General features: G+C 43.6%; 1 protein-coding gene across 1 annotated transcript in view; it reads right to left on the minus strand.

Moving 5' to 3' along the window:
• atp6v1c1a (ATPase H+ transporting V1 subunit C1a) overlaps positions 1 to 18,435 on the minus strand; it is a 116,419-nt gene that overhangs the window by 19,333 nt on the left and 78,651 nt on the right. Inside the window, exon 11 of the mRNA XM_072467071.1 lies at positions 4,205 to 4,302. Within this exon, the coding sequence (XP_072323172.1) occupies positions 4,205 to 4,302 (98 nt within the window). The remainder of the gene's footprint in view (positions 1 to 4,204; positions 4,303 to 18,435) is intronic.

The following is an 18,435-nucleotide window of genomic DNA, read 5'->3' on the forward strand; positions in this document are numbered from 1 at the left end:
AGACATTTTATAAAAAATTATATGAAGCTCAACCCCCGGATGGGAGGGAGAGAATGATGGACTTTTTGGATCGGCTGGAAATTCCCAAGGTGAAAGAGCAGGAAAGGGTGGGACTGGGAGCACAGATCAAGGTAGAAGAAGTGGTGAAAGGAATTAGGAACATGCAGACGGGAAAGGCCCCGGGACCGGACGGATTCCCAGTTGAATTCTACAGAAAATATTTGGACTTGCTCGCCCCGGTACTGACGAGGACCTTTAACGAGGCAAAGGAAAGGGGACAACTGCCCCCGACTATGTCTGAAGCAACGATATCGCTTCTCTTAAAGAAGGAAAAGGACCCGCTACAATGCGGGTCCTACAGACCAATTTCCCTCCTAAATGTGGATGCCAAGGTCCTGGCCAAGGTAATGGCAATGAGAATAGAGGAATGTGTCCCGGGGGTGGTTCACGAGGACCAAACTGGGTTTGTGAAGGGGAGACAGCTGAACACGAATATACGGAGGCTGTTCGGGGTAATGATGATGGCCCCACCAGAGGGTGAAACGGAGATAGTAGTGGCGATGGATGCCGAGAAAGCATTTGATAGAGTGGAATGGGATTATTTGTGGGAGGTGTTGAGGAGATTTGGTTTTGGAGAGGGGTATGTTAGATGGGTGCAGCTATTGTATAGGGCCCCAGTGGCGAGTGTGGTCACGAATGGACGGGGATCGGCATATTTTCGGCTCCATAGAGGGACAAGGCAGGGATGTCCTCTGTCCCCATTACTGTTTGCACTGGCGATTGAGCCCCTGGCGATAGCGCTGAGGGGTTCCAAGAGATGGAGGGGAGTACTTAGGGGAGGAGAAGAACACCGGGTATCTTTGTATGCGGATGATTTGCTACTATATGTGGCAGATCCGGCGGAGGGGATGCCAGAAATAATGCGGATACTTGGGGAGTTTGGGGATTTTTCAGGGTATAAATTGAACATGGGGAAGAGTGAGCTGTTTGTGGTGCATCCAGGGGAGCAGAGTAGAGAAATAGAGGACCTACCGTTGAGGAAGGTAACAAGAGACTTTCGTTACCTGGGGATCCAGATAGCTAAGAATTGGGGCACATTGCACAGGCTAAATTTAACGCGGTTGGTGGAACAGATGGAGGAAGATTTCAAGAGATGGGATATGGTAGCACTGTCAATGGCAGGGAGGGTGCAGGCGGTTAAGATGGTGGTCCTCCCGAGATTCCTCTTTGTGTTTCAGTGCCTCCCGGTGGTGATCACGAAGGCTTTTTTTAAAAGGATAGAAAAGAGCATCATGGGTTTTGTTTGGGCCGGGAAGACTCCGAGAGTGAGGAAGGGATTCTTACAGCGTAGTAGGGATAGGGGGGGGCTGGCACTACCGAGCCTAAGTGAGTACTATTGGGCCGCTAATATTTCAATGGTGAGTAAGTGGATGGGAGAGGAGGAGGGAGCGGCGTGGAAGAGATTAGAGAGGGCGTCCTGTAGGGGGACTAGCCTGCAGGCTATGGTGACAGCCCCATTGCCGTTCTCACCGAGGAACTACACCACAAGCCCGGTGGTGGTAGCTACACTGAAGATTTGGGGACAGTGGAGACGACATAGGGGAAAGACCGGAGCATTGGGGGGGTCCCCGATAAGAAACAACCATAGGTTTGCCCCGGGGGGAATGGATGGGGGATATGGAATGTGGCAAAGAGCAGGAATAACGCAACTGAAAGATCTATTTGTGGACGGGAAGTTCGCAAGTCTGGGAGCGCTGACCGAGAAATATGGGTTGCCCCAAGGGAATGCATTCAGGTACATGCAATTGAGGGCTTTTGCGAGGCAACAGGTGAGGGAATTCCCGCAGCTCCCGACACAAGAGGTGCAGGACAGAGTGATCTCAAAGAAATGGGTGGGGGATGGTAAGGTGTCAGATATATATAGGGAAATGAGGGACGAAGGGGAGACTATGGTGGATGAACTAAAAGGGAAATGGGAAGAAGAGCTAGGGGAGGAGATCGAGGAGGGGCTGTGGGCAGATGCCCTAAGCAGGGTAAACTCGTCGTCCTCGTGTGCCAGGCTAAGCCTGATTCAGTTTAAGGTATTACACAGGGCACATATGACTGGAACACGGCTCAGTAAATTTTTTGGGGTGGAGGATAGGTGTGCGAGGTGCTCGAGAAGCCCATCGAATCATACCCATATGTTTTGGTCATGCCCGGCACTACAGGGGTTTTGGATGGGGGTGACAAAGGTGCTTTCAAAAGTAGTAGGAGTCCGGGTCGAACCAAGCTGGGGGTTGGCTATATTTGGGGTTGCACAAGAGCCGGGAGTGCAGGAGGCGAGAGAGGCCGATGTTTTGGCCTTTGCGTCCCTAGTAGCCCGGCGCAGGATATTGTTAATGTGGAAAGAAGCCAAGCCCCCGGGGGTGGAGACCTGGATAAATGACATGGCGGGGTTCATAAAGCTAGAGCGGATTAAGTTCGTCCTAAGGGGGTCGGCTCAAGGGTTCACCAGGCGGTGGCAACCGTTCATCGAATATCTTGCGGATAGATAGATGGGGGAAAAAAGAAGGCAGCAGCAGCAGCCCAGGATTTGGGGGGGGGGGGGGGGGGGGGGGGGGGGAGGGCGGGGGGGGGGGGGTGTAGCTTGTGACAAGGCAGTTGCCAATTAGGGCTAGTTTTCATTTTTGTTATTTAATATTTATTTATTTTTTGTTTTCTGTTTATATAAAATAGGTCATTGTTATCTGTGTTGTTATAATGCTGTGTAAAGGATGCACAATGTACTGTGTTGGTTGACCAAAAATTTTCAATAAAATATTTATTAAAAAAAAAAAAGCACTGACGCAGTTTTGATGAAAGGGGTTACAGAATTTGGCATAACTTAGCAGCCCAATGTACTCTTAACACTCCACCCAAATGAAGAGCAATAATCATTAAAGTCCCTTGCCAATCCTTCTTCAAATGATCTACACAGGTTTCATGTGAACTGGTTGTTAATAGTGGAGACAAGTAGATAGAACATTGAAACTCCATTACGAACAATTTTAATTATGTTTAAAAAAGGGATTAATGACTATCTTGTGAATTAGACATGGGTGGACAATGATATAACGCATGCTCATATTTACTTCATTCTTGAAAACCATAATTCAAATTATTGGAAAATCTTCGAATTGGCATTTTAATTAAACATTTCACGCAATTGTGTGAATCCTCAAAGATTAGATGTGGGTGGAACTACACCATCTAACAAACGTAGAATAGCAAAATGTTGGACGTTTACTATGACTCTATGATGGAGATATCGATCAGGCAATATCGATCAAAAAACAGGAGTTATCGGATGTTTCAGTTTTGAGCTCTTCCTCAGAATGGAGTGGATGTTAGGACAGAAAGTTACCAATGTAGCCCCATTCCTCCATGGTTCGGATCCTCGATTAAGTACTTAAATGATTCAGTGCATGTGGTGTATTGATTTATAATTTCCGTATCATTTTATTTCAATTTTACCCTTCTTTTAACATCCCGTCCACCACTTCTCTGTTACCTGCTGAATTTGCTTATTTTTGTTGTTAGATGATTGTTACTTGTTTGTATCCCGATTATTTAGCACTTATATTAATTTTCCAATGTAGACAGCACTGCAATTTAGAATTTGGGCTATGAACATGTTCCTTGAATAAAACACCACCATTATTATTTGTACATAAACAAATGTCCAATTAAATTATTATGCAGTACAGAATAATCTTTGGCTGAAGTTGGTCAGTATTAGTAACTGAATCATTTAGAAAAAATTCTGCCTCTCCTTATCCCAAGAAAGATCCCATTTTTTTATAACATCATTCAAACCAAAGAGTGAAAAATCAAGTACATATTTTCAGATATAAAAATAAATTTGAAGTAAAATAAATTTAAAAAAAACAAAAGTTGATCGCCACCCAGGAGTAACATTAAGCAATGTAAAATGTAGAAAATCAGAATTTTGTCTCCAATGTTGAATTTCTGGCTGGAGGGGTGATTTATCTCGGGTGAGGTGCCATGTAGGAGTGAAGGAGCTTCTGATCAATAGTAAAATAACCAACCTCAAACAAAAAGCACTAATTTACAATCATTACAAATTAAGAGTTGAAACTGAACAAAAACAATAAGAGATTGTGCAACCACATTTGCAATTACATTAATAAATTCACAAATTTGAAATTTCACAATGCCATACCTTAGAACAGACTCTACAAAAACCCGTAATGCTTTCACATGAATCCATGCAATGAAAGCTTCACTGAAGTTAACTTTCAACCATCGTACCAAGGGACCCTGTAAGCAAAACAGTTTAGCGCTTTAAGTCAAGACTAATTTATTGCAACGCTGCTATAATCTTTTGTATTTTTTCCCCACAACATCACTTATTCAGCCTCAAGATCATCATTTACAAACCAATTCAGGTATTTATTTTTCAACTGGGATATATAAAATAGAATCTGTGCACTTGTTAGTCTGTATTTACTGCTCTATTTATAAAAATATTGCAAAATGAGGAATACTCTTTTCAACACTTATTTCAGTGCTGCATTAATAGATTTACCAACCAAATTGGATTATTTGCTTTCATTTCATACCAATTGTACACTTTATAACCTTCTTGAGCACCAAATGCAGGTTACAAGCAAACATTTTTCTGTCAAAAGCAAAATACTGTGGGTGCTTGAAATCTGAAATGCAAACAAAAAATGCTGAAATATGGAGCAGGTGGGGCAACATCTGCGGAGAGAGATACAATTAATATTTACGGTTTGTGACTTGCAATAAAAAGTGGATTGTGACAGAAGGTTGGTCCAGTTTGTTTCTTCACAGATGCTTCCAGACCGGATGAGTATTTCCATGCATTTTCAATTTTTCTATCAAAGATCATTCGCAATAACAGTTTGCATGTAAATATTTAGAAATCGAAGACCGGGACTGCAGGACAGCACAGGGGTATAATGAGGCATGGTGCTAATGACTGCCAGGTTCCTGTTTTTTAAAATCACCTTGCCTCGTTCAAAGATTAAGCTCCCATTTAGCTCAATCTATCTGTATTAAATTCTGTACATACACTGCACATATCATTCGCCTCTGAATCAGACTCTATAGCACCTCAAAAGAACTTCAATTGTAAATATAATATTTTCTCTTTTTTTTTTAAAAGACCTTGCCACCATTCAGCCTCCTGCCTTCCCTCAATTTAAATTTAATTAGAATCCTGCTTCCGCTGGCTTCCTCACCTGTACCTTTTGTCTCAAAGTTAGTTGTAATTATGTTTGTTGGTGAGAAAATTCTGTCTCTTCGGTCTCTCACATTATATGATTGTGGGACATGTTGGTGGGAAATCCTGCTTTTTACAATATATAACTAATTCTTAACTATGTTGCAAATTGTATCTAACTCTGCAGTTCGATGTACTTTCTGTGTCTGTTAGTGGAATAACAGCCCTGTATGCAAAACAAATGACTCATCGCCAGGTGCGTACTCACAGACAATGGACTATTAACAAACTTTGTCCACGGTCTGAATGCCTTCAGATATCTGTGCCTGCCCGGCTAGCCACAAGCTGAAGAATTAGCAACAACAGGAAAAGGCTGTAAATTACAAACTAATAACCATTTATGACATGGACTGAGATAATGGAGGTCTAATTAGTTGCATGTAATGAATTGTGACGCGAATAAAGGTGATTGGCTGTATGTAAATGAGATTACAAACTGATTTCGCTTTCAAATCTGTATATTAACCCGGGTGAGCCTTAGCTCAAGTGAGAAAGAGTACTGTCTAAAGGCTGCGGAGCCTCAGGCCTTTCTCCCAGAATTCTGATATAATAAACTGCTTCTTTACTCAACCAAAAGGCCTGTGTGAATATTTTCACCTCTAACAATTGGCGTAGTCTGGCAGGAGGCTGCTGAGCCGAACGCCGCTCGAGCCGGTGGACAAGGCGAGTAGTCAAACCTTTGACCACCAGAAATTAGAGTCACACGGCGAGACGGACAGACAGCAAAGCAACATCCAACAAATCTGGTATCAAGGCCAAGTGAGTAAAAGACTCAGTTTAAAATTTCTTTTTTTGGTTTTGTTTTGTTGATCCGCTATACCATTTACTTTAGTACTAATCGGCTGCTCGAGAACCCATGCTGAGCCTGAATTAAGGGGGCAATTGAGCTCTCACGTGACGGCCAGTTAGTTGGGACTCCGAGACGCACAAACTGTTGAGTGTTAACGGTCGCGGAACTTGCTGTGACATTGCCAAGCCAGGACCGCCACCCTACGGGAGTGGATGACAGGTAAAAGCCTCTGAGCACAGTCGCCTAGGCACACCGGATACGCGGGTGATAGAGACAACACGGTTAACACATCATGGAAAAGAGAGGCACGAGGCCGCTTTTCTGGGGTCCCCGGGGATCCATGGGTCTGGCGTACGGACAAGAGCGAAAGACCCTGGTACAGAAAATGATCAGAGATGGGTGGGATCCCGACGCAGCCCCCATAGAACAAAGAGACTGGTGGGATAAACAAAAGCGAGATATGGCAACAAAAAAAATAAGGCAGGAGTCATCTTAGTTCACCAGTTAGAAGAACAAATGACAGAAATTAAGTGCACCCCTGTGCAGCGTTACGCTAATAATGTAAATGACAGGTATAAAGCCTTCACACTTTGAAAAACGGGTTATTTTAAAGGAATTGAGCTCTCACTCTCCCATATTCACACCAAATCATTTTTAGCATAGAAATAAAGTGAGACAAGATAGCAGCAGTACAGGTTGTGCAAACCGGCAAAAGAATCACAGGCAACGGTTACAATTATACCTAACGACTGGAGGGTAAAGAGTACAGTAAATACAATATTCAAGTTAGAAACTTAACAATGGATTCTTGTCTAGAAGAACTTTGTTTCAAATTTGCGAGATTGGATTTCAGTTTGAGATTAAGCCATTCAAGCTGTCCAGATAAACTCGACAGTAATTCAATTAATTTGAGTTAAAACAAACCCAGTAATATCTCCCTCAAACACGGGTTAAATAGCAAACATTGAAAATTGAACTCAGTTTAAAGAACAAGAAAGAAATTTGAGTAACATTAAAGAAAAGAATAAATAAAGTTTAAGATGACGTAAAAGACACAAACGGCATCATTCCAAGTTCTCCACCCATTCTCCGCCCCCTTAGGTTCTGTACAAAATTTAACCATTTCAGCAAGCAGGTCATCTGTAAAAAAAAAAAAACGTCTCTAAGAATAGCTAATGCCTATAAAATCAATCCGTGGAAATTTAATTAAATGGAATAAAGTTTCATGATGAAGCAGAATGGAAGATATTGTTCAGTATTTTAATTAAGCGATTGTGAAATTGCTGTCTCTTTGAGAATCTGTAGCCACGAGAGAGGCCTAACAGTCAACTCTGATATTTGCGAGCTGTGAGAATGTGTGTGTTTGGTCTGTGAATGTTCATATATCTTTGCTAAGATTTATCTTCGGAGAAGTAACCTTGAGTTTATAATTTGGAACTTTAGAATAGGAACCAGAAGGATTTATCACCTAGCTAATTTTGGTTAAAGAACTGAAGTGCTAGGTTTCCTTTGTGAGTGTGGTGATATTTGTTTGTCGTCTGACATTGTGATTTAAAGATCATAGTTTGAGTGTAATTAACAATTTTTCTTTTCAAAGGTTATCATTGACATTTCCAGGGTAATTTTGACACGCAAGGAATTTTAAGCAGGGTACAAAATCACGTATGTAAGAATAAGAAAATATTAGTTTTATGGCGTTCATTGGAAGTTAGGATAGTTGAAATACATATGACCAATCCGGTGTTGGATTAGTCCCGAGTTACAACTTCCCTGACACAACATAGATGTATTAATTCTGAGATTGCAGAATTAAGTGTAAAGGACAGATGGGTAAACAAAATATGTCCATGATCATGTTTCTTGTTTAAACAAAAGAAGGATTGTGACAAAATGACAACTGGTAGAGATCTCTTATTCCATCCCTTTTCAAACCAGCAGAGAATTGACCCGTGCTTGTTAATGCTTGGATTTGGTATCTCTCTTGTGGGGACCAAGAATTGGATTCAGTTGAATTGTTTTTTGGAGCAGGTGAGGAGCTGGATTAAGGGTTTGCCCCTGTCCACACTCAGAGCTCTGGCTTTGTAATTCTGATAAAGTAATTTTAAAAAACAGCTGAAGATGTATTTTTTATTGGAACTTACAAATCTTACATTTTGAATTGTCAGATATATTCAGAGACATACTTCATTTGAAGCCTACTTGTGACAATAAGTGATTTTCATTTCATTCATTAGTTAACCCACTCTGTCCCAAAGAATGGATCTTGTGTGTTTTACTTTACAAGTAACTGCAAGTGGAACAACATTTGCAGTAGCTTCAGGAATTTGAGATAGTTGAATTATTGTAAACTGGTTACTTAAACAGGAACAAGCACGTCAGGGTCGGGTTCAAGCGCAACAGAATCAGGTGCGTAACCACGAAGAAAATAGATATGAAAAGGTTGTAAAATATGAGAACTACTAACCCCTGAATAACAGACGTGTTCAGCCCATATAGGAAAAGTTTTATAAGGACAACACCTGATGACGACCAGGACACTTTTCCTTAAAATTTTTAGATTAAACATTCAAAAAAGGCTGTAACGTCAGCAGCAGCTGTGGGGACTCGTGATGGCTCTTGAGATCTCAGAACAACTACATCACATAAGAGCGCAGGAACATCACATAAGAGCGCAGGAACATAACTGATTTCACATCGGGCACAGGATGAACGTAGCTATATGAACTATGGTGCATTATATGATTTTATTGACAGGATGTGCATCCCAGCAACAGAGACTGGAACAATGATATAGTTTATTTTAATGCGTGGCTGCAGCTACATTCGGGGAAAGACAGCAGATGCATATACAAATTGTGTCTGTACTTCTCGCGGGTTGAAATAAATATGCAGAGTGTTTTAAGTAAGGTTGTTATGAAGCAGGCTGCCAATGACACGGGTGCCACTCGATTTTGAGGGCATGACAACCTACACAGGGTTAGAAGAGGCATAATCAATGATGCAGTGACATGACTTAACACAGAAACTTCCATGGTAAAGTCACTAGACATACAAAGGTTAAATGCAAACGTGGAACAACGAACAGGAATAAAGAAGAGAATATTGGAGAAAGCAGAGAAAGGTCTAGCCAGCTTTGGAAAAGAAGGCCTGGGTATACAACTGAATGGGACAGTGTTTGGGGGACACACTAAGACAATCAACAATAATTTACAAACTAATCGACCGAGAAAGGGAGACCGCCGGAAGGCTCTGACAGGGGCAGCTGAGTCACAACAGAGATAACGGGGGTAGAGATGGTTCTGATGATCCCTAACATCACACCGGACTCAGGGCCATTCCCTCACAACCAACTGGAGAACATTGGAATCGTACGGGCTAACACCTCCCTCAGGTACCATCTTACTGGAATAACAGCCCTGTGTACAAAACAAATGACTCATCACCAGTGCGCACTCAGAGACAATGGACTATGAACAAACTTTGCCCAAGGTCTGAATGCCTTAAGATATCCCTGCTCTGCCTGGCTAGCCACAAGCTGAACAATTAGCAACAACAGGGAAAGGCTGTAGATCACAAACTAATAACCATTTATGGCATGGACTGAGATAATGGAGGACTAATTAGTTGCATGTAATTACAAACTGATTTCCCTTTCAGATCTGTATATTAACCCGGGGGGGGGGGGGGGGGGGGGGGGGGGGGGGGGGGGGGGGGCTCAACTCTTCAAAAGCGGTTAAATTTGACAGCTCTTTACAATTAATTAAATCCAGGTGGTGACAAGTTGCACTTCTTTAGCGAATCACTGCGAGAAACCAGCATTAGGGGGAGATGGTGACATTGCGATAATGTCCCTAGACTAGTAATCCAGAGATCCAGCTCTAGGTACACGGCAGCTGGTGAAATTTGAATTCAGTTCAAATCTAGAATAGAAAGTTAGTCTGAGTAATGGTGCCACAAAACTACCATTGATTGTTGTAAAAGGCCATCTTGTTCACTCGCGTCCTTTAGGAAGGAAATGATAGAATCATAATCATAGAATTTACAGTGCAGGAGGAGGCCATTCGGCCAATCGAGTCTGCACTGGCTCTTGGAAAGAGCACCCTCCCCAAGCCCACACCTCCACCCTATCCCCCTAACCCCACCCAACACTAAGGGCAATTTGGACACAAAGGGCAATTTATCATGGCCAATCCACCTAACCTGCACATCCTTGGACCGCGGGAGGAAACCGGAGCACCCGGAGGAAACCCACGCAGACACAGGGAGAACGTGCAGACTCCGCACAGACAGTAATCCAAGCCGGGAATCGAACCTGGGACCCCGGAGCTGTGAAGCAATTGTGCTAACCACTATGCAACCGTGCTCATCGAGTCTAGATGACCCATTGTCGAAAGCTAATCTGCCATCCTCACCTGGTCAGGCCTACGTGTGACTCCAAATCCACAGCAATGTGGTTAACTCTCAACTGCCCGCTGAAATATTCAGTTCAAAGACAATTAGGGATGGGCAGCAAATGTTGGCTTTGTCAGCAATATGCATGTTCCATGAACGAATAAAGGAAAAAAAAATAGGAGAGATGCCTCTCCCTACAAGCATGTTGAAATGATCAGAAAAGCTCAATCAAGTCATATATCAGGATTTTAAGTGTAGGTCGCGATCCCCCGGTAGGTCGCTGGCGGGTGTTGGGGAGGTGGTGTTCCCGATCGCGGGAAAAGCACCCAACGGCCGCAAACGGCACTTTTATTGAGAATGGCGCCCACTGCCACATTTTCATTTTATAAATTTTAAGTACCCAATTCATTCTTTTTCCAATTAAGGGGCAATTTAGCTTGCCCAATCTAGCTACCCTGCACATCTTTGGGTTGTGGGGGTGAGACCCACGCAGACACACGGAAAATGTGCAAACTCCACACGGACAGTGATGCGGGGCCGGAATCAAACCCGGGTCCTGGGTGCCATGAGGCAGCAGCGCTAACCATTGCACCACCGTGCCACCCCGCACTGCCACATTTCAAACGAGAAGTAAAGGAGGCTGTGTGCAGTTTTCCGGCCAGAAGCAGCAGCAGTATAGGCCCTGCACCTACACTTATCAAGCACCCTGTATGCACATGCCTTTGGCATCAAATGATGGAAGAGAGCTTCTTCAATTTTCTAGCTGCTAGCAAGCAAGGCAAGAGGAAATGTGAAGATGAATCATTCCAAGAAAGAGACGGCCAGACACACAAATAGGCAGTGTACCTATTGGCCAGGATCTCACGACACATTCTGCTGGAGAGAGCTGCTCGTGAGAGTCCAAGGCAGGGCAGAGCAGTGTTAAATGTTAGCTCTATAGAGAGTTCCAGGGCCTCTGGTTAACAGCCTACAAAGAAGAAACTTAATTTGGGAGCAAAGCAGTATAAAGATGATTTCTTGAGGAATGGTTTTGTCAATTGTGACAATGCAAATAAGGATGCAAAGCTGTGTATTATATGCAGAGAAGCACTGGTAAATGAGAGTACAAGTTTCAGATTTTGAAAAGAAGTAGTGGGTGAAAAATTATTTTTGAGGTTGAGACCCCAGTGTCAGTTATTAACTTACAGCTGACTGAAAAGACCAAGCTGTTGTACCTGACCTGTGACAGCACATTACAAAAACACCAAAAGCTCAGGAAGATTTCAGCATTCTGGAATAGCATCTCACAAGAGTATCCAGTGCTGAGTAAAACAAGCATTTTGTCGCTGTTGCCCTTCACGACAACTTACGTGTGCGAGGTTGGATTTTCCATTCTCACTAAGGTCAAGATGACACAAAGGAACTGGCTGAACTCTGCACCTGATATGCATTGCCCTCTCTTCCTGTGAATCTGATTGGAGTGAGATTGTGAGAAAACAAGCTGGCTCCCCTTTCACATTAAAGGTAGCAAATGTGACATGTGTCATGAAGGTGAAGGTTGGTCAGTTGGCAAAGGTGGGTCCTGGGAAAATAGGTTTAAAAATACTGACTGATATGTTCCCTCCTCCCCTGATCTTATCTTGTGGCAATGGTCTCAAAAGTACAGCAAGTGCCTGTGCACTGCAGTATCACTATTTTATCCCCTGCCTTCAATCTCCCTCACAACCATGCTATTACTTTTCTTTCAACCCCAGGCCACTTTGCCATTTCATTACACCTTTCCCAGTCTGTGGCAAAGTCCGCTGGCCAAGTCCAATTATTTTCATGCCATCGAAACATACCCACCCTGAACATCGCACTTGTTCTTAACTCAACGGTCCAATACTACAGAAAATCAACTGGTGCCCAAAATAAAGCAAACTGCAATGGCAATTACTTCAATATCATCATTGCTTCAAGTTATGAATCACAGTTATTGCAATGATCTTCTCAAGATCCAATGTACAACGAGAATACAAATCCAGAGAATGTATAACATTTGTCAAAACCTATGGGCCCAGATTTTGTGGCCAGCAAAGGGATGTGCTTGCCGCTGACAACGCAGAATGCCATCCACAAAGATTTAGCGGTTACTGTGGAGTCAATTTCACCAACAACGATATCAATTATATTCTGCTATCTCTTGCATGCAAAACAGTGAAATCATCAAACTGAGAAGCCAATCAGATTGAAGAGTTTTCACAGCAGGAATGAAAAAGGACAAATCATCGTTCATTGTGCAATCATTCTACAGCGAAAGAAATGAAGATTGGGAATGCACATGGGATTAAGAGTATTTGAAATATCATATGCTTTTTATTTAAGAAAATACTGGAATTATAGAGTGCAGGGCTTGACATGCTGGATCTAAAAATTAGTTTTTACATGACAAAGAAGTTGTACAGCAGTAGCATACAAAACAAGAACAAAGAAAAGTACAGCACAGGAACAGGCCCTTCGCCCTCTAAGCCCGTGCCGACCATGCTGCCCGACTAAACTACAATCTTCTACACTTCCTGGGTCCGTATCCCTCTATTCCCATCCTATTCATGTATTTGTCAAGATGCCCCTTAAATGTCACTATCGTCCCTGCTTCCACCACCTCCTCCGGCAGCGAGTTCCAGGCACCCACTACCCTCTGTGTAAAAAACTTGCCTCGTACATCTCCTCTAAACCTTGCCCCTCGCACCTTAAACCCATACCCCCTAGTAATTGACCCCTCTACCCTGGGAAAAAGCCTCGGATTATCCACTCTGTCTATGCCCCTCATAATTTTGTAGACCTCTATCAGGTCGCCCCTCAACTTCCATCGTTCCAGTGAGAACAAACCGAGTTTATTCAACTGCTCCTCATAGCTAATGCCCTCCATACCAGGCAACATTCTAGTAAATCTCTTCTGCACCCTCTCTGAAGCCTCCACATCCTTCTGGTAGTGTGGCAACCAGAATTGAACACTATACTCCAAGTGTGGCCTAACTAAGGTTCTATACAGCTGCAACATGACTTGCCAATGCTTATACTCAATGCCCCGGCCAATGAAGGCAAGCATGCCGTATGCCTTCTTGACTACCTTCTCCACCTGTGTTGCCCCTTTCAGTGACCTGTGCACCTGTACACCTAGATCTCTCTGACTTTCAATACTCTTGAGGGTTCTACCATTCACTGTATATTCCCCACCTGCATTAGACCTTCCAAAATGCATGACCTCACATTTGTCCGGATTAAACTCCATCTGCCATCTCTCCGCCCAAGTCTCCAAACAATCTAAATCCTGCTGTATCCGCTGACTGTCCTCATCGCTATCCGCAATTCCACCAACCTTTGTGCCATCTGCAAACTTACTAATCAGACCAGTTACATTTTCCTCCAAATCATTTATATATACTACAAACAGCAAAGGTCCCAGCACTGATCCCTGCGGAACACCAATAGTCACAGCCCTCCAATTAGAAAAGCATCCTTCCACTGTTACCCTCTGTCTTCTATGATTGAGCCAGTTCTGTATCCACTTTGCCAGCTCACCCCTGATCCCGTGTGACTTCACCTTTTGTACTAGCCTACCATGAGGGACCTTGTCAAAGGCCTTACTGAAGTCCATATAGATAACATCCACTGCCCTACCTGCATCAATCATCTTTGTGACCTCCTCGAAAAACTCGATCAAGTTAGTGAGACACGACCGCCCCTTCACAAAACCATACTGCCTCTCACTAATACGTCCATTTGTTTCCAAATGGGAGTAGATCCTGTCTCGAAGAATTCTCTCCAGTAATTTCCCTACCACTGACGTAAGGCTCACCGGCCTGTAGTTCCCTGGATTATCCTTGCTCCCCTTCTTAAACAGAGGAACAACATTGGCTATTTGCCAGTCCTCCGGGACATCACCTGAAGACAGTGAGGATCCAAAGATTTCTGTCAAGGCCTCAGCAATTTCCTCTCTAGCCTCCTTCAGTATTCTGGGGTAGATCCCATCAGGCCCTGGGGACTTATCTACCGTAATATTTTTCAAGACGCCCAACACCTCGTCTTTTTGGATCTCAATGTGACCCAGGCTATCTACACACCCTTCTCCAGACTCAACATCTACCAATTCCTTCTCTTTGGTGAATACTGATGCAAAGTATTCATTTAGTACCTCGCCCATTTCCTCTGGCTCCACACACAGATTCCCTTACGCTCCCTGCACCCGCTCCCTGCACCCGCTCCCTGCACCCGCTCCCTGCACCCGCTCCCTGCACCCGCTCCCTGCACTTTTTTAAATGGAAGGAATAATTTACTGTGCTATCTAGCATAAGAGAGACAGGAGAGAAGTTAAATGATCAGCAGTTTAATGGGAATGGAGTCAAGGGAACAAGGTCACCTCCGATGGAATGAAGGGAGATAGGGGACTAAGTAGAGCACGACTATTCAAGGCTACAGCAGGGCAAGTTTAGGAGGCGAAGTGGCTTTGTGGACAAGTGAAACAGCAGCAGGTTACACAAATGGAGATAGCACATACCATTTATAATGGTTATAGAATTTGTTTGCTTCTCTCCAGTACATGAATAGGTTCAAATCACATTTTGTAAGGTATTTGCTTAGAATCATGCTGAACAAATGAACATTAATCAGTCAACCTGTTTATTTTTACCTTCAGGGTTGTTATGCTAGGATTGGAAGGATGAGTCAGCTGACCAAGGCACCATGGTTCAGCAGGCCATTCAAGGGGAGGGAGTAAATAGGCAAGTTGTAGTTGTAGGGGATTCTATTATCAGGGGGATAGATAGTATCCTTTGTGAGCAGGATAAAGAGTCCCGCATGGTATGTTGCCTGCCCGGTGCTAGGGTGCGGGACATCTCTGACCGGCTTGAAAGGATACTGGAGAGGGAGGGGGTGGATCCAGTTGTTGTGGTCCATGTCGGTACCAACAACATAGGCAAGTCTAGGAAAGAGGACCTGTTTAGAGATTATAAAGAGCTAGGATTCAAATTAAAAAACAGGTCCTCAAGGGTCATAATCTCCGGATTACTGCCCGAGCCACATGCAAATTGGCATAGGGAGGCAAGAATAAGGGAAGTTAACACGTGGCTGAAAGAGTGGTGTGGGAAAGAGGGGTTCCTTTTCATGGGACACTGGCATCAGTTTTGGGACAGGGGGGACCTATACCGTTGGGATGGTCTCCACCTGAACCGAGCTGGGACCAGTGTTCTGGCGAAAAGAATAAATAGGGTGGTCAATAGGACTTTAAACTAAAGATTGGGGGGGGAAGGGATAGTCAGGGAACCAAGAGGTGAAGTTATCAATGGGAAGCATAGCTGCTTAGGAATACAAAAAAGCACGAAAAGACAAAACTCAGGAGAGGTTATGATAGTCCCCATCCCACAAAATATGACACAGTGTATGGAAAGGCTCAGTAAACCAAGGTCCACCACACTAAGAAAACAAAAAGGGACGGTCAATAGAGAATTAAAGGTGCTATATTTAAATGCGCGCAGTGTACGGAACAAGATAGATGAGCTTGTGACCCAGATTGTGACTGGCAGGTATGATGTGGTAGGCATCACAGAGACATGGTTGCAGCGGGTTCAGGACTGGCATTTAAACATCCAGGGATTCACAACCTATCGAAAAGACAGGGAGGTGGGCAGAGGGGGCGGGGTTGCCTTGTTAATTAGGAATGAAATTAAATCAATAGCACTAAACGACATAGGGTCAGATGATGTGGAGTCTGTGTGGGTAGAGTTGAGGAACCACAAAGGCAAAAAAAACATAATGGGAGTTATGTACAGGCCTCCTAACAGTGGTCAGGACCGGGGGCACAAAATGCACCACGAAATAGAAAGTGCATGTCGGAAAGGCAAGGTCACAGTGATCATGGGGGACTTCAATGTGCAGGTGGACTGGATAAATAATGCTGCCAGTGGACCCAAGGAAAGGGAATTGATTGAATGTTTACAGGGGGGCGTTTTGGAACAGCTTGTTCCCACGAGGGAACAGGCCATTCTGGACTTAGTGTTATGTAATGAGCCAGACTTGATTAAAGATCTTAAAGTAAGGGAACACTCAGGAGGCAGTGATCATAATATGGTAGAATTCAATCTCCAATTTGAAAGAAAGAAGGTAGAATCAGATGTAAAGGTGTTACAGTTAAATAAAGGTAACTACAGGGGCATGAGGGAGGAACTGACGAAAATCGACTGGGAGCAGAGCCTAGTGGGAAAGACAGTAGAACAGCAATGGCAGGAGTTTCTGGGAGTAATTGAGGACACAGTACAGAGGTTCATCCCAAAGAAAAGAAAGGTTATCAGAGGGGGGATTAGGCAGCCATGGCTGACAAAGGAAGTTAGGGAATGCATCAAAGCAAAAGAGAAAGCCTATAATGTGGCAAAGAGTAGTGGGAAGTCAGAAGATTGGGAAGGCTACAAAAACAAACAGAGGATAACAAAGAGAGAAATAAGGAAAGAGAGGATCAAATATGAAGGTAGGCTAGCCAGTAACATTAGGAATGATCGTAAAAGTTTCTTTAAATACATTAAAAACAAACGGGAGGCAAAAGTTGACATTGGGCTGCTCCAAAATGATGCTGGTAATCTAGTGATGGGAGACAAGGAAATAGCTGAGGAACTAAATAAGTACTTTGCGTCAGTCTTCACAGTAGAAGACATGAGTAATATCCCAACAATTCAGGAGAGTCAGGGGGGCAGAGTTGAATATGGTAGCCATCACAAAGGAGAAAGTGCTAGAGAAACTAAGAGGTCTAAAAATTGATAAATCTCCGGGCCCAGATGGGCTACATCCTAGAGTTCTAAAGGAGATAGCTGAAGAAATAGTGGAGGCGTTAGTTATGATCTTTCAAAAGTCACTGGAGTCAGGGAAAGTCCCAGAGGATTGGAAAATCGCTGTTGTAACCCCCCTGTTCAAGAAGAGAACAAGGAAAAAGATGGAAAATTATAGGCCAATTAGCCTAACCTCGGTTGTTGGCAAGATTCTAGAATCCATTGTTAAGGATGAGATTTCTAAATTCTTGAAAGTGCGGGGTCGGATTAGGACAAGTCAGCATGGATTTAGTAAGGGGAGGTCGTGCCTGACAAACCTGTTAGAGTTCTTTGAAGAGATAACAAATAGGTTAGACCAAGGAGAGCCAATGGATGTTATTTATCTTGACTTCCAAAAGGCCTTTGATAAGGTGCCTCACGGGAGACTGCTGAGTAAAATAAGCGCCCATGGTATTCGAGGCAAGGTACTAACATGGATTGACGATTGGCTGTCAGGCAGAAGGCAGAGAGTTGGGATAAAAGGTTCTTTTTCGGAATGGCAACCGGTGACGAGTGGTGTCCCACAGGGTTCAGTGTTGGGGCCACAGCTGTTCTCTTTATATATTAACCATCTAGATGACGGGACTGGGGGCATTCTGGCTAAGTTTGCCGATGATACAAAGATAGGTGGAGGGGCAGGTAGTATGGAGGTGGTGGGGAGGCTGCAGAAAGATTTAGACAGTTTAGGAGAGTGGTCCAAGAAATGGCTGATGAAATTCAACGTGGGCAAGTGCAAGGTCTTGCACTTTGGAAAAAAGAATAGAGGCATGGACTATTTTCTAAACGGTGACAAAATTCATAATGCTGAAGTGCAAAGGGACCTGGGAGTCCTAGTCCAGGATTCTCTAAAGGTAAACTTGCAGGTTGAGTCCGTAATTAAGAAAGCAAATGCATTGTTGTCATTCATCTCAAGAGGCTTGGAATATAAAAGCAGGGATGTACTTCTGAAGCTTTATAAAGCATTAGTTAGGCCCCATTTAGAATACTGTGAGCAATTTTGGGCCCCACACCTCAGGAAGGACATACTGGCACTGAAGCGGGTCCAGCGGAGATTCACACGGATGATCCCAGGAATGGTAGGCCTAACATACGATGAACGTCTGAGGATCCTGGGATTATATTCATTGGAGTTTAGGAGGTTGAGGGGAGAT

Source organism: Scyliorhinus torazame, chromosome 11, assembly GCF_047496885.1.
Source record: "Scyliorhinus torazame isolate Kashiwa2021f chromosome 11, sScyTor2.1, whole genome shotgun sequence".
NCBI lineage: Eukaryota > Metazoa > Chordata > Chondrichthyes > Carcharhiniformes > Scyliorhinidae > Scyliorhinus > Scyliorhinus torazame.